At 39.6% G+C, this 24,773-nt stretch overlaps 1 protein-coding gene across 3 annotated transcripts in view; it reads left to right on the forward strand.

Annotated features, from left to right (window-relative positions):
* Positions 1-24,773, forward strand: part of GFPT1 (glutamine--fructose-6-phosphate transaminase 1) — a 56,694-nt gene that overhangs the window by 464 nt on the left and 31,457 nt on the right. For all 3 annotated transcript variants that reach the window (XR_014839550.1, XM_005662490.4, NM_001194979.1), the window contains 7 exon segments: positions 8,232-8,339; positions 10,394-10,501; positions 16,897-17,022; positions 20,573-20,631; positions 21,541-21,675; positions 23,105-23,166; positions 24,595-24,674. Coding sequence is in view for 2 of the 3 variants with exons in the window: in XM_005662490.4 (XP_005662547.2) it covers positions 8,232-8,339; positions 10,394-10,501; positions 16,897-17,022; positions 20,573-20,631; positions 21,541-21,675; positions 23,105-23,166; positions 24,595-24,674 (678 nt within the window). In the remaining variant the exon portion in view is untranslated.

Consider the following 24,773-nt stretch of genomic DNA (forward strand, 5'->3'; position numbering starts at 1 on the left):
CGAGACACAAACCAGGAGGGAAGAGAAAGGTCTGTATTGGAAAAGGAGCGAGGGCTGAGGGAACTGAGGTGTGGAGGGGAGTGACTTCAGAGTCCACCAGGTGAGTGAGGCAACCTGTGGAACATCAGGTGAGGTCTCTTGAATTTTATTGATTGCATTCGTCCAGGATTTATCTTTTAAAAAATACTGTAGCTGCTTTCTTTCGGGCAGGCCCAGAAGAAATTCGAACCTTAGCTAAAGCTACGACAATGGCATTATGCACGATCTTACTTCCTGCCACCTACCACCCCCCCCCCGCAGCGGCGGCCCCCCCCCCGGGGGGGGGTCTCAACAGAAACCGTGGCTAATTAATATCTTGTGAATGGGTCCAGACGTGACCCTGGAGATAGATCTTACATCATTTATCATTTACGTGTACCATCCTCTTGAAACACTTGTGAAAAATGTTGGTGAACATTTAGTGACTGTTTTACCTAGAACAGTTAATACATAAAGTTAGGCCCTTTTATTCCATTTTTTGAGACTTAGTCATTTTAATATCGCCTAAAAGTGCGAGTTAAAAGGAATTGTCAGAATTATATCTGGAATGACTGATATGCTCTAAAATTGGTATTTACTTAGCTATCATCAGTAAAAAAGAATTGAGTTCTTACCTTTCTTACTGAAATGTACAACTGACCTAACTCTGGAAGAAGGAATACTTTTTTTAAGGGTGGTATGACTGTAATAGAATTTGAAGCTTTCTGGGGGACTTATTCTTTGTAGCCTTTGTCAAGAGGAACTGAGCAGGAGTTATTTTGTACTCATTAGTGTATATTATTCCCGTGTTTTAACTTTGTGCTAATGTCAGCTTCTGAAATGAGGAGCAGGTTTAAATTTAGAGTAGATTAAAAAAAAAGGCACAAAACAGAAACAACTATAAATAGCTTGTTGAAATTATTAGCTGTAGAGCTGACTTTAGATTCAGTTATTCTTTTGCTATGTCTAGGTAGTAGAATGGTTTTGCAAAAGCAGGTGATTTGGTTTTGATTACTGTGAGGTAATGAATTTGCAAACAGATTAATCCCTAGTGTGCTTTGTTTGGTAATTAACTGTTCCTGAGTGATAAGGTGTGTGCCTAGTCAAGTACCTGACTCTCTGGTTGTGGTCATTTCTTCATCTTGTTCCAGGAAAAAAGGTAGTCAAAGTACAGGTGTATTAAAAGAGAGAAAAAAAAATTAGATTGGTTTAGAAAAAGTTCAGAGAAGGGTGAGGCTTTTAGGGTGGAGATTGGATATTGGGGTTTTCATAACGCCAGTATCCGCATTCCAGTGTTTTACTGCTGAGGAAACAGGTGATAATGAAGAACTAGTATTTGAGGCATTTCTAAGGTCCTGCTTTTAATTTTAACCTCTACCAGAGTTTTACATGATTCCAGGAATAGGGTCCATACTTTATTTCCTCTTTAAGTTCTGAAAGTTTACTGCTAAGAAGATAAGTTTGTCTTCATTTCCCTCCCCCATCTTAATTATTAAAATAAAATTTCTAGGCAGAGAAATTGAGTGGGAATGAGATTAGTTGGGAAAATTTAGAGGTTTACCTTCTAATTACCTGCTGCTTGTTCACATTTCCCTAAAAGATTATTCCCTTTCAACATTGAAGAATGTTGAAGCGAAAGAATGAGGTCTAACAGTTCTTTTTGATATGCCTTTTCCAGTCAGAAATACTGATAAAACTGTTATGAAACTTACCAGATTGTTTCCGGATGTTAATAAGTGTTACTGAGAAGGAAGAAAAGAGATTTTATGGTTAAATAAATTTGAGAAGCAACAGAGTAAACAGTGTTGAACCAGCTTTTTTTTTTTTTTTTTTTAATGGCCAGTCTCAAGGCATATGGAAGTTTCTTGGCCAGGGATTGTATATGAGCCACAGCTGTGACCTACACGCAACTGCTGCAACACTGGATCCTTTAACCTCTGTGTCAGACCCAAGCCATTGCAGTCAGGTTCTTAACCCACTGTGCCACAGTGGGAACTCCTGAACTGGCTTTTTTTAAATTGCAGGACTTACTGGAACATTTAATGTGCTAATAAGCATTATGAATCTCCCAGAGAAAAATAGTGTGCCAATTTTCCGAATGTATTTTGTTATCTTCTTATTCTTGGTTCTTTGGAATTCACTTTGCCGTTTTTAATTTGTTTTACCTTTGGCTTTGTGAAAGAGTCTCAGTTCACTTGAGCTATCCACAGCTTTTAACGGATTTTCTGTTTTTTAGAAATGTGGCGTTATATCCTTCTGGTCTGATGGTATATACAAATGACACACTTGTAAATAATATCATATTTAAAAGCAGTGAGAAAGCTGCAATTAAAAAATATCCTGAAATGAATCCTTAAAATGCTTTTCTCTAATTATACCGTGTAATGACTTTGAGGCTAGTGAGGGATGCTGAGAATGGCTTCTAGGCTAAATCATAAAACTAATATTATTTACATATTCTTAGAAGTCATACTGGGTATAAAGTAGTTGTGAAAGAAAGTAATTGCTTAATGAACATTTCCTCAGATATGTCCCTGGAAAGAGAAGAGTTGATAGGTCCTGGTAATGAGCAGTGGAAGGTAGAAAGAGTTTTGTAATACATAAGTTTGGGAAATTCTGCTTTTGGAGATTCAGTTTTAGGAAGTTCTGCAAATAAACCTGTTAACTTTGTTTAATCCAGTGTTTCTTTTTTTCTTTTTTTTAATGGCTGCACCCGAGGCATTTGGAAGTTCCTGGGCCAGGGATTGAATCTGAGTTGCATCTGCGATCTGTGCCACAGCCATGGCAACACCAGGATTCTTTAACTCTCTTGCATTGAGTGGGGAATCGAATCTGTACCTCCTCAGCACCCTGAGCTGCTGCAGTCAGATTCTTAACCCACTGTACCACAGTGGGAACTCAAATTCAGTATTTCTTAAACCTTTAATTATGGAGACTTTCTTTTACCTCATTTCTGTTTAGCACTGTATTTCTGAAATACAGTGTTCTCTTTGTATGGTTTGGGTTTTTTTTTTTTTTTTTTTTTTTGGCTACACCCATGGCACATGGAAATTCCCAGGCCAGGGATTGAATCCATATTATAGCCATGACCCAGGCTACAGCAGTGACAACACTGGGTCCTTAACTGATAGGCCACCAGGGAACTCCGATTTGGGAATTTTTTTTTTTTTTTTTGCCTTTTTAGGGCCACCCCTGCATCATATGGAAGTTCCCAGGCTAGGGGTTGAATTGGAGCTGTAGCTGCCGGCCAGCCTACACCATAGCTCATGGCAATGCCAGATCCTTAACCCACTGAGCAAGGCCAGGGATCAAACCATGTCCTCATGAATACTAGTCGGGTTCGTTAACCACTGAGCCACGACGGGAACTCCCAACTTGGGAAATTTTGACTGTACATTTTAGGTACCTAGAAAGTGTTAGAGGATATTTAAGGTGATCACTTTTTACTTGGCATTCTGCCCTTTGGAGAAATGACTTTACAAATAAGGGAATTTGCCTCCAAGGAATTACTGTATGATTGGAGGGAACAGTGAATATTATGCAAAAAGTGCAGGTGACAACATCCAACCTCTGTTCATTGCCATGTTCTAGACTACAAATGGAATGAATAGAAATTGAGAATGGTTAGGTCAGAAGCATTCCAAGTGGTAGAATAGTACTCTTATACAGAGGAATGATGCCAGCTGGCAGAGAACTAGTGTACTGTGAGAGATACCACTGATGGTACCTTTTACCCAACAGGGAATGGAGTCAGAAATAAATTGAGAACTACTGCTAGTGGATTTGAAAAGAAAAGTGCCAGGAAAAGAGGCCAAAGAAGAGTGGTTAGAGGTGGCAAAGTTCCAGGGTGGTATATTGCCTTGGCCAGAGTCTGCAAGAGTAGGAGAAGGTCGTTCATATTTAAAATGCAGAGAGAAGTTCATAGCATTTGGCTATACAGAAATTATTAGAGAAGATGCATATATGAAGGCAGAAGAATTTGAGTTTGTGTTGAGGATGAAAGCATGTATACCAGCATGAGGTCCCTGGCAGTGTAGAAAAGTTGAGTACCTGATGTGTAAGGTGTGAAACTAATGCTGGGTGTCCATTGATTGATTCATAGTGAGCCTTGTATCTAAATTGACTAAAAGTTGATCTATATCTTTGGATAATAAAAATGCAACCCAGTATTCTGTAGGATCCTCAGAATGTCTTGAAGTTAACAAAAAGTTCAGTATTTACAAAGATGAGGAATCATTTATCAAGAGTTACAAGTAGGAGAGGCTAGTTCAGGGAGTAGTATGTGGAATATGTTTCTCTATTTCGAGTCTATAAGAAAGGATAAGAATATATATAGGGTGTTATACTTTCATGATGAAGATGAAGGCTTCAAGTTTATGAAGTAAGAAACTACCAAAAATGAGAAAGAAGCTGGGAAGGGAATGGGATTTGAGAGTAGTCTAGATTCTAGATCTTAGAATAACATCTGGGGGAAGTTTGCAAAGCCATGGATTAGCAGGATTGGTCAGCAGTTGGGAGGGCCCCTATGAAAGTGACCTGAATGGATGGATGACCTAAAATGGATGGATTTCACCGTAGGGTGCTCAGGGACACAGAAGTTGAGTGTGTCATGGGTCTGCAAGGAGCTGGTTTGTCAGGATGATGAAAAACTGTGGTCTGGGAGTTCCCGCTGGGGCACAGTGGGTTAAGAATCTGACTGCAACACCTTGGGTCAGTGTGGAGGTGCAGGTGTGATCCTTGGTCCTGTTCAGTAGGTTAAAGGATTCGGCATTGCCGCTGCTGTGGCATAGGTCTTGGCTGTGGCTCACATTCAATCCCTGGCCCAGAAACTTCAGTTTGCCATGGGTTTAAAAAAAAAAAAAACAAAAAAAAAACCCCACCAACAAGAAAACAAAAAACTAAGGGCTGATGTGGTTGATCAGATAGGAGTGGAGCAAGTGGATATTTGAAGATTTGTGAACAAGAAGTGCATGCTTTTTCTCAGGAAAGATGGTGACATAGGTAGACTGAGAGGAAGTGTATAATTAGAGATGTCGGGGTTAAACAGTGCTTTGAGTTGTAGGATGTTAAATATGCAAGAGAGAAGTATTACAGAGTTCCTTCCAGTGGCAACAAGTGTTTACAATAAAGTGGGGACACTTGAACTAGCATTTTGTAAATAGGAAAAAGATGTTGAACAATTAAAAGACACACAGCTAATTGAAATTTCTCTAGTGTCACTCTGTGTAATTTTTTGTTTTTTTTTAGGATTGTAGAAAATGTTCTCAAATATTTCATCTTTTAGATGAATCTTACCTATAGAATGTGCCTCCAGAGTTATAGTATTGACTATATTTTATGGCAAATATCTAGTTGTTGTGTATAAGTTTAATTGTAGAATTGTTTATCATTACAAAGAGTTAGAAAAACCTCAATAATAGGTAAATATCTTGGTAAACTATGAGAAATCTATAATGGACTTTATTATTATTCAGCCACTAAATAGGCTAGGATAGATGTTTTGTACTAACATAGATCTCCAAAATCTTAAGAACAATATGTGTATCATTACATTTATGTGTTTTTAAAAAAAATCTAAAACTGTATATATATCTGAGTTAATACATGTAGACAAATTCATAGCTGAAGAATTGGGACAGTGTGTGTGGGATTAATGGTGGTTCTCTGTGGAGGTAGAAGGAGGAGATTCTTCATTATTCATTCTGTGGAATTTGTGTAATTTGAATCGTTATGATAATTTGTAACTTGTGTTATAAGAAATAATTTTTAAATGAAACTTAAGTGGGATTATAAATGGCTTTTGTTTCAAAAAGTACAAAATTTAGAGAAGGAATTTGAACACTTAATGTTGATAAGTTTCAGTGTCTTGGGTCTCAAAATAAGGGAAAAAATATGTAAAAACAAAATTTCTTCCTGAAACTAATATAACATTGCAAGTCAACTATAGTTCAAAAAAAACAAAAAAAGTTTTTTATTCGTGTGACATAAATTCAACCAGGCATAGAAACTTTAATATTGATTAATCAGCTAAATTACATCCAGTCTCATTTCAGTAAGGTTTATAGTCTTTGCCTACAACCAGGTTGCTTTCGCCCAGGTGTGTCAAGTCTGTGATTTAGGCCCAGTCTGAATACCTTGTTAGGCAAGGAGCGAGGTGTTTGTAGGTACATTTCGCTTTTTTTTTTAAAATGGCTGCACCTGTGGCATGTGGCAGTTCCTGGGTCAGGGGTCAAACCAGCGCCACAGCAGTGACCCAACCTGTTGCAGGACAACACTAGATCCTTAACCTTTGAGCCACAAGAGAACCCCTACAAGTGCTTTTGTTTTCTTTTTACGGCCGCACTGTAGCATATGGAAGATCCCAAGCTTGGGTTCGAGTTGGAGCTGTTGCCATCTACCTCTAGCAACGCTGGATCGGTCACCCACTTAGTGAGGCCAGAGATCCAACCTATGTATCAGGTTCTTAACCCGCTGAGCCACAAAGGAAACTCCCTGTAAGTGCTTTTATGTCATTGAATTTAAGTTGCCGTTTTCTTTTTTTTTTCTTTTTTCTTTCTTTTTTTTTTTTTTTTGCTATACCTGTGGTATATGGAAGTTCCCAGGCCAGGGATTGAATCTGAGCCGCAGCTGTGACTTATGCCACACCTGCAGCAATGCCGGCTCCTTAACCCACTGCCCCAGGACGGGGATCAAACTGGCACTACCACAGAGATGAACTGGATCACTAACCCACTGCACCACCGCAGGAACTCCAAAGTTGCCATTTTCTGAGACTGATGCCTGTAGGCGCAGGCTTTGCTTCAGTTAGGGAGATAATTTATTCTAAGTATATTACACTAATAAGGGAATTTACACTTTGGAAATACAAGCTGATGTGGAAGTAGAAAATCTCCTGTGCGCCACACAACTACCATGTGTGATATTGGCGCCATTACAGAAGAGTGGTGGAGAGTGTGAGTTTTATGCTTTTGTAGATACTTTAAGCAAAACGGTGAGGTTTTACTGTGAGGTTTGATAAGACAAATCGAAGGTTACTACTCTAATAAGCACCATTTTGGGTTCTAAATGCCTCCTCTGTAAACATGCCTGCATGCCTGATTGGCAGGCTATTTGGGGTTATATTTTCCCAGCTACCCCGAGATTACAGATAACCCACTAATCCCAACAAGTGGGCCAACTGTGTTTTCAAGGGGCTGGTCTATAATATTGACAGATTCAGCCTCTTTATTTTTCATTTTCCTGACCAGAGAACTTAGGCTAATTCCCTTTTTTCCTTCTCCCAGTTCTCCTACTTTGATCTTAGAAAAATTCTCTGCACGTGTCATCCTTTATTCCTTTTAGTTCCTCCCTAGTTGTGTGAGGAGAAATACTGCTGCTGCTTCTTCCTCTCTTCCCCTTTTCTTTGTTCTAGTAATGAACAAACAAACAAAAAATGACAGTAATGATTACTGGTAATTGTAGTGCTTCTTCTCTCAAGGAAAGGGGAGGTCTTGAATTGGAACTCATATGTGGTGTTTCATTGAATCTGAAAGGCCACTTGTTGGAAAATGGACCATGAAGAAAAAAAATATGAATATCTTAAAATCAGTGCTGTCCGTATCTGAAGTCCTTGAAAGTATTCTGAGGATGCTTTCAGAATATCATAGCTCAGAATATGTATGGAATTTCTCTTGTGGTACAGTGGATGAAGGATCCAGCGTTGTCACTACAGCAACCTGAATTGGTTTTTGTGGCGTGGGTTCAGTCCCTGACCTGGGAACTTCCATATGCCACAGTACGGCCAAAAAATTTAAAAAGCTTTTTTTTTTTTTTTTTTTGAAAAAAGAAAAGAAAATATTTTCATTTAAAAATAGAGCTCAATATATTGGACATAAATGCCAAATTTGTTGATTGGCTAATTTTGAAAAATTAAATTTTAGTTGCCACACTGCCAGTGATGGAAGGTAAGTGACCAGTCTTATAAACTTTGAAAAAGTGAAACATTTATTTTGGCGTATTTGGCTTCAGTCTGTTTTACTGATGAGACATTCCCTATAAAAAAGTTTCACTGCCTTTGAACAATTCGAAGTGAAGATTTCTGTCTTTTTTAAAGATGAACCCTAGCTGCATATTTTCCCCCATCTTAGACATAATTATGCAAATGGGGATTGTCATAATTTGCCAGTTTTGATTCTCTAGTCAGAATTTTCTATTGAATGTTTGTCTGTTTGCAGGTATATTTGCTTACTTAAACTACCATGTTCCTCGCACAAGACGAGAAATCTTGGAGACCCTAATCAAAGGCCTTCAGAGACTGGAGTACAGAGGATATGATTCTGCTGGTATTTCCTTTATAAACAATATGAGTGTTGCATGATTCTTGAATCTAAATAGAAAGGCTTGTTTGTTTATTTTAATTACTGTATTGCTTCTCATGAGTATCTTCTTTTGCTAAGAACGTTGCTTATAAAAAACAAATCACCTGGGGCATTTTCATTATAGAAAAGAGTTTTTGAAGACCTTACTCTCTAAATTTTTTTTTTCTTTCCTGTAACTTTAATTTCTTTTTTATCCTTGGATTCCATACTTCTGGCCTGTGAACTTGCCTAAGAATCTTATGTTGTAAATAAATGACAAAGCAAATAAAAACAACTTTTTTTCCAACTTTAGGTTCTACTCCAGGTCCTTCCCTTAACTGTATCAGGGGTTCCCCAGTTTCAATGAGTCCCTAGGAGGACTCAAGATATAGTACTCATGGCTGTGATTTATTATAACAAAAGAATACAAAGCCAGACAGCAGAGAGGAAAGGTGCATGGGGCAAAGTCTGGAGTAAACCAGGTATGAGCCTTAGAATTCTTTCCCTGTGGAGTCACACAGGATGTGCGTAATTCCCCCAGCGAGTTGGAGAACCTGTGTGAAATGCTGTATACTGGGGAAGCTCTTTAGTAACTCAGTGCCCAAGACACTCACTGGGGGCTGGATATGGAGATCCCTTCTCCCTCGCATGTATCTCCAGGCTCCTAGAAGGCAAGCTAGTGTTCAGCATAAGCTACATTCTTTGTACCAACAGTTTAGGGACAGTAAGGCATTCTTAATCAGTTAAGGTGGTAGGAACCCTCCTAAAATCCAAGTTCACAGATGCCAGCTGAAGGCCAGCTTGGCAAGTGGACCTTTCTAGGAGAGCAGTCTTTGGCTGGCTCTGTTAACTCTGTACACTCAACATTGCTGGGTGTAATGGGCATTTATCTCCCATGACTTTCCCCAGTTAATAAAAGTCAATTCCTCAACTCCTTTGTTCTTAAAATTCTCCCTCCTTAGCTTTTCTGACAACACATCTTCTCATTCTCTTCCTAACATGCTGATTATTTCTTTTCTCTCTGCTTTGCAGGCTGCTCTTCTTCCACCTATTGCTTAATGTTCTTTAGGATACCTTCCTGGGCCTGCTTTTCTTCTTTTGTGTATTTGTGTGTGAGCTCTGACTTCATCAAACTCCTGTATGTTGGTGACTTACAGTACAGATGTATTGCCCGTGCTGCACCCCTGTATTTCCAACTGCCTCCTAGAAATTTCTCTCGGGACAAACCACTATTTAAACTTTGCATGTTCAGGGTTGAGCTGAATACACTCCAGGTCTCACCCCACTCTCCACTCTCTTCTTTCCGTGTTCCTTTTTATCAACAGCCATTCTGCAAGTCCTTTAACCCGGGAGATATCCCAGGACAGCTCCTGGCTCCCGCTTTCTCATGTCACTTGGAGTCAGTTCTGCTTCTCATCTGTCTCTTCATGACCCTTGTGGAGCTCAGGCCCTCCTCATTTTGCTTTGCTGTAACTTCTGACACCTGGTTTCTTCCTGTTTCTCTCCTCCAGTCTTTGCTCTACAGTGTTTCCAAAGAGAGTTTTCTGAACTTTTTTGCCATCCAGTTTCTCTGATTGGAACTATTCATTACTTTTCCATCACCTTCAGGGTAACTTTTTCAGTTTTCTTAGGGACTCTAGTAGAGTTTCAGGAGACGTGTTCCCTGACATTCCCTCCTTATCCTGCTTTTGAGGTGGGTGCCCATCTGTGTTTCTCCATTGTTCTGCAGTTGCAGCCTGTGCTACTTTTATTATGAACTAAATCCACACTGTATGTAATTATTTTTTCCTTGTCTGTCTTCCCAAGACTTTTGAGAAATTTGAGAACAGGCACTGAGTTTTCTTCCTTTTTGTCTCTGGCAGCTATCATGGTTCTTGACATATAATAGGTTTTTAGTAAATGTTGAATTGACAAGTGAATGAATGAATGAATGAATCATGAAAATATATGTTTTTTTACATAGAGGTTTTGCCTTGTAGTGATTATCTGAGTAGTAGCCAGTTTCTAAATCTTGCTTTTCTGCCTCATTGATGATTTAGGTGTGGGAGTTGATGGAGGCAATGACAAAGATTGGGAAGCCAATGCCTGCAAAATCCAACTCATTAAGAAGAAGGGAAAAGTTAAGGCACTGGATGAAGAAGTTCACAGTAATGTACTTAGTTCGATTCTTGTCCCCCCTCCTCTTTTCTTCCTTCTCCCTTCTCTACAGAATTACTTTTCCCATGTTTTGGGGCCCATTTTAAGAACAGTGATTCTTAAAATTGAAGGGAGGGAAGAAAAGCAGTTTTGTTACTGTCTGTACTGGTTTCAATGTACCTTAGTTTAACAAATGGTATTAACTAGGGAAAGAAACTAATTATGTGCATTGTGTTCAGAGCAAGCTCACTCCTCTAAAATGAAGTAGCCATCATTCCTGAGGAAGGACCTTTCATAAGACAAAAGATGTGTTCAGTGGTGCCCCTGTTCTTGCCTTGCTTAATGTATAGTCAGTCTGGATGCTGTACTTTTTAGTAGGTCTGCTACAGTCAGATAAGTGTCATATTTGTCCCTCATGATCTTCGTCCTTCACTGGCATAAGGTAGTTGCCAGAGATACATGTTCCGTTAAAGAAGGTGTACTGGAGTTCCCGTCGTGGCACAGTGGTTAACGAATCCGACTAGGAACCATGAGGTTGCGGGTTCGATCCCTGGCCTGGCTCAGTGGGTTAAGGATCCGGCGTTGCCGTGGGCTGTGGTGTAGGTAGCAGAAGCGGCTCGGATTCCGCCTTGCTATGGCTCTGGCGTAGGCTGGCAGTTACAGCTCCGATTAGACCCCTAGCCTGGGAACCTCCATGTGCCAAGGGAGCAGCCCAAGAAATGGTAAAAAGACAAAAAAAAAAGGTGTATTTCACAATATTCAGTTCATTACATTATACTTTTACATTTTATTTTTTCTGCAGAAAACTCGAAAACAAAACAAAAACTTTGAAGTAGACTGAAAAAACAGTAAAAACAAAAATACACAAAATCCAGGAAACTGGGTTTTTTATACACCTGCTCAAACGTGTGCCATCATAATCACTGTAAAGGAGTGCAGGTGGAAGAGGAGAATGACACATTTAGTCATTTTTTTATTTTCACATAAGCCAGACATTTAGCTTTGTGGTATAATTGATGCTTGAGCAATACCAGTTTGAGCTGTGCAGGTCCACTTATGTGCGGGTTTTTTCTTAATACTAAGCACTGCAGTGCTACACCATCTGTGGTTGGTTGAATCTGTGAGGTGGAAGCATGAATACAGAGGGCTGACTATAAGTTATACGAGGTGATTTTTAAGTGCATGGTGGCTCAGCACCCTGACCCCCCTCTTCCCATGTTGTTCAAGGGTCAGCTGTACTTATTTAACAAGTTAAGTCAATAATCATTTGCATGTAAGATTAGCATAGGATATAGCAGACACCCAAGTAACTGTGCTTTGAAAACTGTGATTATAAATACTCAGTCTACTGCGTATGTGGCATCCTGTTTACTGGGCTGATGATAGTAGGTTCTGTAGGAGAGAACAAACGCATTGGCTTAAGATTCAGTGGGGAGCGAGTTCCTGCAAGTTGGAATGTGTAAGAAATGGCTGTAATTATATTTGGGCAGTGACGGTGAGAAGGGAGGACCTGCTGAGTAGAGCAGCTTGGGCAAAGGTAAGAATAGAGGAGGCCAGGTGATGGGGTGGCAGGTAGTCCCTTCAGTCTACATTGTTGGTGGGTGAGTGTGGGTATAGTCCCTTCAGTCTACATTGTTGGTGGGTGAGTGTGGGTGGCTGGAAAGGCAGATTGTCGCAAGAATCACCATCTTTGAATGTCAACATACTGAAACATACCTCCTTCTGTAGGAAGGTGACTCCTTTCCCAGAATGGGTCACTTGCAGACATTGCTGGTGAATTTGTAACTGATCAGTCACTCTAAAGAGCAGTCTGGTGATGTCTAAATGAGACATGCCTATTCTTTATGGCCAGGCACTTCTACTCTTGGGCATATACTTGAGAGACAAAATGACAAGGAGACATGACAGTAAGATTCTCTGCAGTAAAGTTTGGAAGCAACCTAAATGTCCACCAGTAAGGAGATGGGAGAATAAGTTATATGTGGTAGTGAATGACTGGGTGTAGCTTTTGAAAAAAATGTATTGGATCTGGCTCTGCATGTGTGGACATGGATAATTTTGGGAACCTAATATTGAGTGAAAAAAGCAACCTGCATAAGGATATGTAAAGTATAGTATTATTCAAGAAACACAGGAATGCTCTTAATTTGCAGGTGTATTAGCATAATAGGAGTTTGAAGGCATAGATGGGAAAGCTCTTGTAAATCGCCTGGGCAGGAATGGGATGGTGCTGGGTAGGAAGGAGTCACCAATTGCATTTTTTTACCTTTTAGAGCTTAAAAAAGATCTAAAGCATAAATGGTTTAGACATTAACATTTGTTTACTCAGAGTGTGGGTGTTTGGAGGTTTGTGGTGTTTTCAGCAAGTTTCAGTGTTTAACCTCTTAAGCCAAAAGGGAGGAAAGGCCTCTCAGAGAGGGCCATTAGATTGCTTATTGGTAGCTTCTGACTTGGGTAATACTAGCTAACATTCATTGATCACTTTCTGTGGCCCAGGCACCCTACTCAGTGCCTTCTGTATAATCCTCATTGTAACCCATGAAGTAGGTAAAATTGTCATCCTCATTTTGCAGATGAGGAAATTGAAACTCAGAGGAACAGGTACTGTCATTAGATGGTATCAGCAGTAAAGGCAGTGAAGTTTGGGGCCAAAGGGAAGGCAAGAGGACTTTATCTTGAGGAATGACAGTAATTAAAGATTTTTTTTGTTACATTTTGTATCTTTTTTTTTTTTTTTTTTTTTTTTTGTCTTTTTGCTATTTCTTTGGGCCGCTCCCACGGCATATGGAGGTTCCCAGGCTAGGGGTCTAATCGGAGCTGTAGCCACCGGCCTACACCAGAGCCACAGCAACGTGGGATCCGAGCCACGTCTGCAACCCACACCACAGCTCACGGCAACGCCGGATCATTAATCCACTGAGCAAGGGCAGGGACCGAACCTGCAACCTCATGGTTCCTAGTCGGATTCGTTAACCACTGCGCCAGGACGGGAACTGCACATTTTGTATCTTAAAGAAGTAAAGCACAGATGGTTATCTGTTAACTTTTGTTATCTCAGGGTGTATTTGAGTGGATTATTAAGTACTGGATTTGAGTGTTCAGCATTACCAGCAAATTTACATATGTTTGAACTACCGAAAAAAAAGAAGGGTGACATTTGAGAAAAGGTACACAGAGGGCAAGAAACCTTGGGTGTGAAGGTGGGAGGAAGGTAGAAGATGCAAAAAAGGAAATTATTGAGGCATTATAGCTCAGAAAGTTCAAGGTACAGGTAGGGAGTTAGCATTTATTGGAGTTAACAATAAAAGATAAGCTAATTAAACAAGGAGGTGGAGGAGAAACCTGAGCAGGGTGGAGATAGAAGGACTATAAAAGTAGGATTGAGGTTTCAGGAGAGAATAAAAGATCTCAGGAGCTATCTGCTTAGTGAATGAGGAGCATGGATACATGTTTCTTAAATAGCAACAGTAAAATAAGTTTGGTAATTACCATGAGCTTGAAATGGACTCAGTTTAGGGAATTTTGTGACTTTCTTCAGTGTTATTTGGCAGCTCTGGGTGGGTAGGGGGAGAGAAAATTGAGAGTGTCATTATCTAGACTTCAGCTTGAATAAGGGGCTTTAGAATGGAATAACAGTGAATAGGAAGAGTCAGGACTGGAGTCATGGTTAATTGATAAATAAAACATGAAATAGTTCTTCTGGGGAATATGCTTTTTGTTGTATATCAATGATTTTTTTCTTATTAGACATTAGATAATGCTCTTTTGGCAACAGGGAAATAGGTGTGGTAGTTAGCATGAATTTGAAATGGATTAATTTTACAGACTTTTGTTACTTTCTGCAGTGTTGCTCGCCCGCCTGTAGAGGGAGACACTGCTTTTAATTATAGTTAACCCCCAAATTACTCAAATGTTTTCATTGCTTGCATTGGCCTGTTAAGTAGTAGTAAACAGTAATTCTTACTTTTCTGGAGGTCATTTATCAGGTCGCCTTAATTATTCAGAACACAGTTAAGCCAGGAAAGAATATATTGATGATTTCATCCATTCATTGATTGAGCCTTCCAACAAAAATTTGAGTGTATGCCCTATATAGCTTAGTACTTAGGATTCACAGATAATAAGACAAGATGCTACTTTTGCAGAACTTGAATTCTGGTAGAAGCCACACTGACAACATTACAAATGTTGTAATAGTGGAGCAGAGTGCATTGTGGTTTTAGTCTTAGGTTCGGGAGTCAGCTGGCCTTGGGTTCAAATCCTATCCTTTCTTCCTATGAGCTATGACCTGGGGTGGCTTCTGTGACTTTGTTAAGCCTCAGTTTCTTTATAAAATGGGGACATTGGTACCTAACAGTACCTAATTGTATTGTGAGGATTCAGTAACAGAATGAGTATTTACTGAGTACCTGTTATATACTAGTCATTGTTCTAGGCCCTGAGGACAGAGAACAAGATAAGCAAATTCCCTTTCCACATGGAGCCTACTGTTTAGTGAGAGGGCCAGACAGCAGACAGATGGATAATATCAGGTGGTGATTAGTGCTATGAAGAAAAAGACTGGTAGAAGTGACATTTGGTCAGAGACCATGTGATTGTATGAAGGAGGGAATTCTAGGTAGAGGGAACACCAAGTGCATAGATTCTGTGTGGGCCTGGCCTGTTTACCGCTGGAAGTTGGAGGGGCTAGAGGGAGGAAGTGAAAGGGAGAGGGGCTGGAGAGGAGGTTGACGGCTAGGTCACAAAGGGTCTTCAGAATGAGGGGTTTTACTGTGTGGGAAGCCATTGGAATGTTTTGCATCAGGGAGTGACGTGACTTCACTTCTGCTTTGAGAGGATCACTTTGGTTACATTGTACAGAAGGAAGACTGGACACAGGGATTCTGTTTTAGTAGTCCAGTGTAGAGACGGTGGCGCCTTAGGCCACAGTGACGGCGCTGGAGTGGGGAGAAGTTTTTAGTACCTCACACAGAGTAAGCCCTTGATAAATGTTAGCTGTTGTTATTTGTTAAAGGTGTGTTGAGAGCTTCAGGGAGAATTGGAGAGGGTTGGCGAATGAGGATGGAAAGGGAGGTGGGGGCCAGAGGGTGAAGGGCCTTAGATACCTTGAAAAAAGGTATTAGGGCTTCATCTTGTGAGAAAATGGTTCTCTGGTTGTATGTTAGAATTTGAGAATCTTTTTATATATTCCTGTGACTGGGTTTAGGATGATTCATACTGGTAGCTGGGTATGCAGACCATGTTTTAAGCAATTGGAGGTCTATTCAAGGATTTTAAGCACTGTTTCTTGTTCAGAGTTGTATTTTAGAATGACCTGTGATTAGCCAGGGTAAACCCACAAAGACTGTACTAAAATGCCTGGACTTTCCTATTCAGACTTATGAGCAATTTGGTCTTAATTTAGACCTAATTCTACTAAGATTTGTTACCCAGTTTCTTAGCCAAATGAATTTTATTTTTAGGAAATGAAAAGGAGACATTATTTGTAAATATGGGAAATATGTGTGTGTGTATATATATTCTTTTTTTTTTTTTTCTTTCTTCTGGAAGAAGCAAGAAGAAAGAGCTCATAGGGAAAAGGAATTAAAATAACTGTTTTTGGAGTTCCCATTGTGGCTTGGTCGTTAGCGAACCTGACTGGCATCCATGAGGATGTGGGTTCGATCCCTGGCATAGGCCGGCAGCTACAGCTCTAATTCCACCCATAGCCTGGGGACCTCCATATGCTGTGGGAACTGCCCTAAAAAAGACAAGACTGAAAAAAAAAAAAAAAAAAAAAAAAGAATAGCTGCTTTTCAAGACAAAGGAGCATCAGCCTCTAGCCTCATACTTTCATAGTGTTGCTTTGTTCTCGAAGACTGTTCTTGGATTTGGAAGCTCCCATAATTGCAGTTTATGTTGTGAAATATGTTTACATTCACTGGGGACCAAAGAAATTGTAGTCATAAGGTTGTGTGGCATTGAGAAAATGAAATTTTTTTTGCATGTCTAATTAAAATGATACTGATTTTTTTCAAGGAAAGGGTTAAATACTGATTTAAAAAAAAATCACATTAACTCTTTTTGACCATGAATTTGAAAATTTTCAAGCTTCCAGAAAAGATGAAAGAATAGGACATTATTATACCATATACTTCATCTAGTTTTACCAATTGTTTGCATTTTGTCACATTTGCTTTATCTCTTTGTATACATTTCTGGGGTTGTCATTGGAACATGTGCCATAAATATTTCAGCTGCATTAACTCCTCTCAATCTTTTAATTACTGTTTTGAATATGCTCTGATGTTCAGTTTCAATAATTGTGTATTCTAGGTGAGCAAGACTGTAATAATATATTTAGAGCTTAGAGCGTTATCTCCTTAGCATGATTTGATATTGGAATTTCTAATTTTCTCTTCTTCAGAACAACAAGATATGGATTTGGATATAGAATTTGATGTACACCTTGGGATAGCTCATACCCGTTGGGCAACGCATGGAGAACCCAATCCTGTCAATAGCCATCCCCAGCGCTCTGATAAAAATAATGGTACGGACAGATTGTACGTGCTTTGGAATGTTTGTGGAAGCCTAGTAATGGAGAAGAATGAAAGCAGTGTTTTCATTGTTTTATTCTGGAAAGTGTCAGGCACTTTCAGAAGTAGAGAGCATCCAGAATCTGATGTATCCATCACCCAGCTTTAACTTTTACCAATATGTGATCAGTTACATGCATCTATGCCCTGCCCAGGTTATTTTGGAAGCTGATATCATATAGCTGGCTATCATATCACAGGTAGCTAGATATCACAGCATTTAATTTATAAATGTGTGTGTGTGTATCTAAAAGGTAAGAACTTGGTAGATTGATCTGTCTCCCAAGACTTCTCCTTCTCCCTCCTCTTTTCTTTGCAGTTTGTTGGTTCCTTGCAGTTGTTTGTCCTGTAGAGTTTCCTCCAATCTGGATCTTGCTAATGTCACGCATCCTGAGGTGTCATTTAACATGATTCTCTGTCTCTTCTGTTTATTATAAATTGGTATGCTGTTCGTTTACATCCATAATGTTTGGATGCTTTTCTCTTTGTGTTATTAGAGCTCACTGATGATCATTGCCAAGATTAATTATTTCTTTAGGGGTTACAAAGTAGTGATAATCTAATACTATCATTCCTTCGTCATTTATTATCTCCAATACTTCTATAAAGAGAAACTTCACCACAGTAACTGCTTGATTACCCTGATGTACAGATTGCATAGGAAAGACAGGTTAAATGTTTGATTTTTTTCCCCCTTAATTTACCATTTTTCAAGTGAAGTCATTCTAATGTTCTAAAATGCACAATGAGTTCATTTTTATTATTATTATAATAAATTCATGGGTTTAAAAGATTTCATTTGTTTCCAAACACTGACGTAATTATCATATTGATGCACAAAATTCCCCATCTTTAGTCAGGTGGGAGTTTATTTAGGTTGGCTCCTGAATCCTTTTGATGGTGACTCAGGTAGGATCAGTAGTCTTTGTAATATTCTTGTGGTTCAGAACAGTTCAGTACCTGTTTATCTAACCCTGCCCCAAACCTGGACTTGGCCTTTCCTCTAAGGAGCCCTAGTTCCTTTTAGCGAAAAGGATACTTCAAGCCTCTAAACCAGGGTACCACGGAGCCTGCGACGTAGGGGGTTTGGAGGAGAGTGCAGCGCAGACACTGGAAGCCACCATGGTACTCGCCCTGGCAGCATCCCCCACCTTGAGAGCCAAGGCCCCAGGGAATGGGTGTGGCAGCCACAGGAACACAGCACTCTGTTTTGTCCTCTCACTGTGCTGCTGTCGCATGGCTCCCCTCTACCAGCTGCCATGAGCAAGGGCTGCCCTGGGAAAAGGAGAAGGAATGGCAGTGAGGAGGACCACTGTCTCCCCGACCCCGACCAAAAGGAGTAGCAGAAACCCTTCCTTTCATGATTCTTGGGACACGGAGTCTTCAAGCAGTGATGGTGGTGGGAGCAGCAGTGGCAGGGGCAGGGCCAGTGGGCCAGAAAGCAGCTTGTTGCTGGGTCCAGCCCCAACACCCCAGCCCATCCCGAGCAGTCTGCTCTGTGCCGAGGCCCTTACTTCCACATCAAGCAGACCGGGAAGGAGGCCCACTTTCATAGCCCAGAGCACCGAGAACGGCCTCCCACATGATGTGCCCACAGTGTCTTGCCTCCTATGAAGGGACAGCACTGTGCAGATTGGATATTTCAACTTGGGATGTTTTTAAAAATTGCGCATACCAAGAAGTGCCTGTTGGCTTTTCAGTCTATTTGAAAAAGTTATTTACTTTTACTTGTGGTTTTGCTGCACTTTTGTGATTTCAAAGGGGCTTTGAAACAATTATTTTATAGGATTCTTTTGAGGGTTGTATCAAATCCACATCAAGGTAACTGTAGGAGGAAATGTCATTTGTGTGTTGAATCCATAGTTTGTCCATTTCAGATTTATTTCCAGATCTGTCAATTAGAAACTTTACTTTATGTAAAAAGGCCTTTTAAAAATATGAGATCTTCAGTTTTAAAATTCAGTAAACTAGAAAAGAGTATCCAGTTTCCATGAAAAAAAAAATAACTAATTGTTTCCCCAAAATGTAGAAAGCTTGATTTAGTCTTGCACTGAAATTGTCATACTACCTCTTAGTGTGTAGATGTCCTATTGAAAGTACTCTTCTTTGTGACAGGAGAACAGTCCAAGTTAGACAGTGTGAGTAGGCACCCTCCCTGATAACTGTACCCACAGAACTTGTTACTGTTATTCCTCTATCTCCACACCTCAGACTTAGAAAACATTGCTCAGTTCTAATAGACCAGAAATATGTATATAATGACTCTTGGTCTTACAAACTTGTCTAGCAGCAGCTTATATAATCTCATTGATCAGTCCACCTTGCTGTGTCGAGAATTAGGGTCCTGGTGAATGCTGGCAAAATGTAAGCCATCTCAACTAATGTCTGAAGTCACAAGTATAGTGAAACTGCTAGGCAAGGATTCAGTTTATGCTTAAAGTAACCCCAGCAGTAACTCCGGGGCCGCATTCAACCACCAAAACTGGAAAGGCCGATGTGGCTTAGAAACCGATGAGCAGAGGCACCTCTAGAAGAAGTAACAGTTTATGTAGAGAGAGATGGATTGTTACTGTGTTACTTTGTCATACTAGAGAGCCACGGAAAGGCATGGACAAAATCTTCCTCAGTGACAAGCTGTCTGAACAGGGAGCCAGGATGTAGAGTCATCCGCTTGGGAGTGTGCTAAGGGGACAGCCTGCCATTGTGTGAAGAGGAGGGTGCCTTAGAGTCCCCCCGAGTCCTCCTGCCTGCTCTCACCTTCCACTCCCCTGGGATCTGCATAGCACACACAGCAGCTCTGAGAAGCACAGATAGCTCTAGGAAGGGGATTTTGCTTTTTGTCAACGTTTTAGGGAGTTCCTGTTGTGGCTCAGCAGTAAGGATATGGGTTTGATCCTTGGCCTTCCTCAGTGGGTTAAGGATCCGGTGTTGCTGTGAGCTGTGGTGTGTGTCGTAGACACTGCTCAGATTCCAAGTTGCTGTGGCTGTGGGGTAGGCTGGCTGCTGCAGCTGCAATTCAACCCCTAGCCTGTGTTTCTCTTATATGGTGGCATTGGGCTAGTAGTTTATTTTTTTATTTTTTTTGGCAACACCTGTGGCATAAGGAAGTTACTGAGCCAAGGATCAAATCCGAGCCATAGCTGTGATCTATGCCATAGCTGCAGCAATGCCAGATCCTTAATCTACTGTGTCACAGCAGGAACTCTTGGGCTAGTAGTTTAGCCACAACTGAAGTTTATGTCTCTAGACTCCAATTTATTATATTAACCCATTACAGCCACCTCTTAGCAAGCATTGTGTGCTTCTCCGTATGAACTGTACTACTGATCTACCTGAGGATAATCCGATGGTGAAAAGTAGATAATACTTGATTACATCTGTAATACACTTAAATATATTATGTAACAATTTTTTAACTTGAGGAATATCTGTTAATAGTAATGGCTATTTATAGTATTCATTAGACCTATAATTTCTTGTCATCAATACTTGTGTCTCTTTTAGAATTTATTGTTATTCATAATGGAATCATCACCAACTATAAAGACTTGAAAAAGTTTTTGGTAAGTGAAGCCTACCCATCTCTGAGAATATGTCTAACAAGAGCAGTAAGGTTGTTTGTTAGGGTGTGCAGTAAATCCTGTCTGGGTGTGATCAGGTAATTCCTAGGCAGTTAAAAGGGTATGGTGGTTTGCTGGGCTTTTCTTTGTTGACTGTGGAACATTTTTGTTTCTTATATGGCAAGAAAATAATTATTTGGCTTTGTTATAAGTGACCCAAAAGCTTAAATAAAATTGGAGTTTGGGGAGGATGTTTTTTGCCTTGTGAGAGACCCTGTTTGTCATTTTTAAAAGATGCTAGAGCATGTCAGAAGACTCCAGACAGACTGAATGAAGGCTCTGTGCCCTCGTAGCTCAGTACTGTGTAGAAGCGATAATGATGATGACCTTCGTGAGTGCCCTCTGCGAGCCGTCCAGCTCAGCTTTCCACAGCGATGGAAACCTTCCAGACATGTACCATCCCAGTATGGGAGCCATTGTCCACATGTGGCTGTTGAGCTGGGATGAATGAAGGACTGAATTTGAGATTTTATTTCCGTTTAATCACTTTAAATAGCCACATATAGCCAATGGCCATGATATTGGACAGTGAAATGTTAAAGGAAGAATCCTTATATTCATTATGGAATTAGTGTTTTGTGAATGTTATATATTTATTATATTTTAATTCTTTTAAAATTTACTTCACATAGGACATATATAGAGTTATATAGTCATAATTGTATATTTGTCATAGGGAACACCTCACCATTTTGGGTTCACCATAATTAAATGGTGATCTTGATTTTGAACAGTGGGTAATTGGGGTATGGTGGTCAAAAAAGGACTAGAAGTTATTAATGAGATTTTTGAGGAAAAAAATGAATGTTTCCTTAAAGGTTAAAAAAATTTTTTTTTTCTTTCTAATTATAGGAAAGCAAAGGCTATGACTTTGAGTCTGAAACAGACACAGAGACAATTGCCAAGCTTGTTAAATACATGTATGACAATCGGGAAAGTCAAGATACCAGTTTTACTACCTTGGTGGAGAGAGTCATCCAACAATTGGTATTAAACCACACTTTTAAAGATATTAGTGCCAACTGTGCTCACAATAAATGCTTAAAAATAACTAATAAGCAGGAACTGTGCTGATTTCTTAAGTCTTTTTGCTTTTATTTCCCAGCTATAACTGTTGAACTTGAATAATTTTGAGAGGCTGTTGTTTTAATGATTTTACTTCTTTCACCATAGTTCAGTGCCATAGGAATTGAAAATTATCCAAAATCAGTTTGTCCAAAAACTATTCATACCCCCACACAAACCCATACACACCGCACACAAACACGTACACAGTACTGACGGTCAGGGATTCATCGCTTTCTCACTTCCTGCTCATGCAGGTGTTCTTCCCGGTCAATAACTTAGCACAAGTAGCTTCAGCGAAATGTACACTCGTTATTCTGGCATAATGTCTGCATGTCTCCAAGCCAGTAGTCCACTTATTTTTCCTTGTGGGGACTTTTCCTTGACCCTATACCTCTACAGAAAATTACTTCTCAGCCCAAAAGAAAAGTGGTGTTCTTTTTGATCTCATCCCAGTTGCTCTAATGAAAGATTAAAGGTATCTAAGAGATTCCCAAAGGTCCAAATACTTCATGACTTCCATCTCCCCCCGAGCCCACTTACAGCTTTAGCTTTCTGTTTAAAAGCCCTTTACTTCTTTATGAAGGTCCAGCCCTCATCTCCCATCTCCATCCAGATCTTACGATGTCTGCAGCAAAAAGATGTGTCAGGAAGTTGGAGAATATAGGCCTGTTCCTTCCCTTTGCTCAAGGCAGAGTAGTGTCGTCCTGAGCCTTTTCTTGTTTCTATTCATTGTATAACCCTGTTTGTTCTATTCCTTCCCTCTCCTACCTTATTCATTCTTGATTTCCTTAGGTCCCATCCCTGAGGAGTTTGGATTGAGGGGTTGTAATGGTGTGCATGTTAATAATTGTGATTGTTTGTGTGTGAATATATATAGTTATAACTGTACACACACACACATATAGTTATATGGAACTACTCTCAAGATCAAAATGAATGAAAATTAACAGTGGTGTGAAATTACTGGGCCAGAGAATGGGTTTTGGCTATGGAGCTTGGGATCATTTCTGATTCTGTCCTTACCCTGCTAATGCATAATATGGGAGATATGATGTACCTATTGAGAAATGTCAGGAGTGTGTGCAAAGATGGCTTTTAAAATGGTCTGTTTTGGAGCTATTACCTGTTGCGTCTATTTCGAGAGTGGGCTTGGTTAAAGCTTGAGTCTTGGATACAGCAAAGCTCAGGATTAAGTGTTTACCTAAAAATTAGACGTATTTATAACCTAGTGCAAAAAGCAGTTGTGTGAACAAAAAATTTCTCTGCTGAAGCCAGTACATTTGAGGTATTTCACACTTGATAATTGATTATAATATGTATTGCTAATACCTTTTTTTCCCCTCCATAGGAAGGTGCTTTTGCACTTGTATTTAAAAGTGTTCATTTTCCTGGCCAAGCAGTTGGCACAAGGTATATATAAATTTAATGATGACTAATAATTACGTGTATTTTGAAACTTTTCAATTATAAACTTATTCTCTGTTCACTATAAATGACCCTTCACTATCAAGTTTCTGCCTGTAAGAGATATTTTTATGAGTCGTCCCTTGTTATCTCTGGGGGATTGGTTCCAGGACCCTGGTGAATACCCAAATCCACAGATGCTCAAGTTCCCTATATCAAATAGCGTTGTATTTTCATTTAACCTATGCATATACTCCTGTACACTTTAAATCATCTCTGGATTGCTTGTAATACCTAATACAATATGTTATGTAAATAGTTGTAAATATGATGCAAATGCTATATAAACAGTTGCCAGTGTGGCAAATTCAATTTTGTTTTTTGGAACTTTCTGAAATTTTTTCCCCCAAAATACTTCCTTTTTTTTTTTTTTAATTTTTAAAAAATTTTATGGCCACACCCGTGGCGTATGGAAGTTGCCACAGCTGTGACCTATACCGCAGCTGTAGCAACGGATCCTTTAATTCACTGTGCTGGGCTGGGGATTGAGTCCACACTTCTGCAGTGACCCAAGCTATTGCAGTGGGATTCTTAACCCACTATACCACAGTGGGAACTACTCTCCAAATATTTTTAATCCCTATTTGGTTCAATCCACAGATGTGGAGCTCAGGCATATGGGAAGCCAACTGCATTTATTTTGATGTGCTCTCTTTTCTGTTGTTTTACCACTCTTCAATGTAACAGAATCGCTTTACAAAGCAAATACATTTTGGCATATATAATTGGTCTTTTGTCTGTAGTGGGGCACCATTGTTACTTTGTTGATTTTGGATATTGATTATTCTGTAGAATATCCGTATTTTTTGGAACTGTATATTCTAGACAGCATCCTAGATAATTGTATCATTACCACTTTTGCTAGGGTATTTAAGCCTAATCATGAAGTCCTTTTTAGAACAATTAAATGTTGTTCTAGGACATTCAAATATTGCTCATATATCAAAAGAAAGTTTCCATTTAACATTGAAAAGGAGAACATTTTCTTACACATTGTAATAGAATAGGGGTCTGCAACTTTTTCTCTAACAGGCCAGAGAATAAATATTTTAGGCTTTCTGGGCCATATTGCCTCTTTGGTAGTCACTCAGTTTTGCTGTTGTAGCGTGAAAGCAGCTGCAGAAAATGTGAAGAATGGGCATGGCTGTGTTCCAGTGAAAATAGACAAGTGTGGCCTGTAGGTCATAGTTTGTTGACCTTTGTACTGAATATTTTTTTAAAAATTCTGTTTGTGGTGTTCTTTTGTTACATTTGAGGTTGAACTTAGAGAATTTAAACATTATTTGAAGAATGTTCCCTTATCATACTTAGATGTCGTATCATTACTGTGATATTTATGAAATGGATTAATTCTCTTTAATTTTATCCTGACAGACGAGGTAGCCCTCTATTGATTGGTGTACGAAGTGAACATAAGCTCTCTACTGATCACATTCCAATACTCTACAGAACAGGTAAAAACTATTCCTACATCATGCCAGAGGGAAAATGTATCATTTGAATGCAGGAGGTCTAAAGAATTGTTTTCCCTAAATTGAATAAATGCCCCTTTG

The sequence above is a fragment of the Sus scrofa genome, chromosome 3 (assembly GCF_054392235.1).
Source record: "Sus scrofa isolate SSC_HxYL_T2T_F1_AM1 chromosome 3, Sscrofa_HxYL_maternal_Yorkshire_Landrace_v2.0, whole genome shotgun sequence".
NCBI classification, from domain to species: domain Eukaryota; kingdom Metazoa; phylum Chordata; class Mammalia; order Artiodactyla; family Suidae; genus Sus; species Sus scrofa.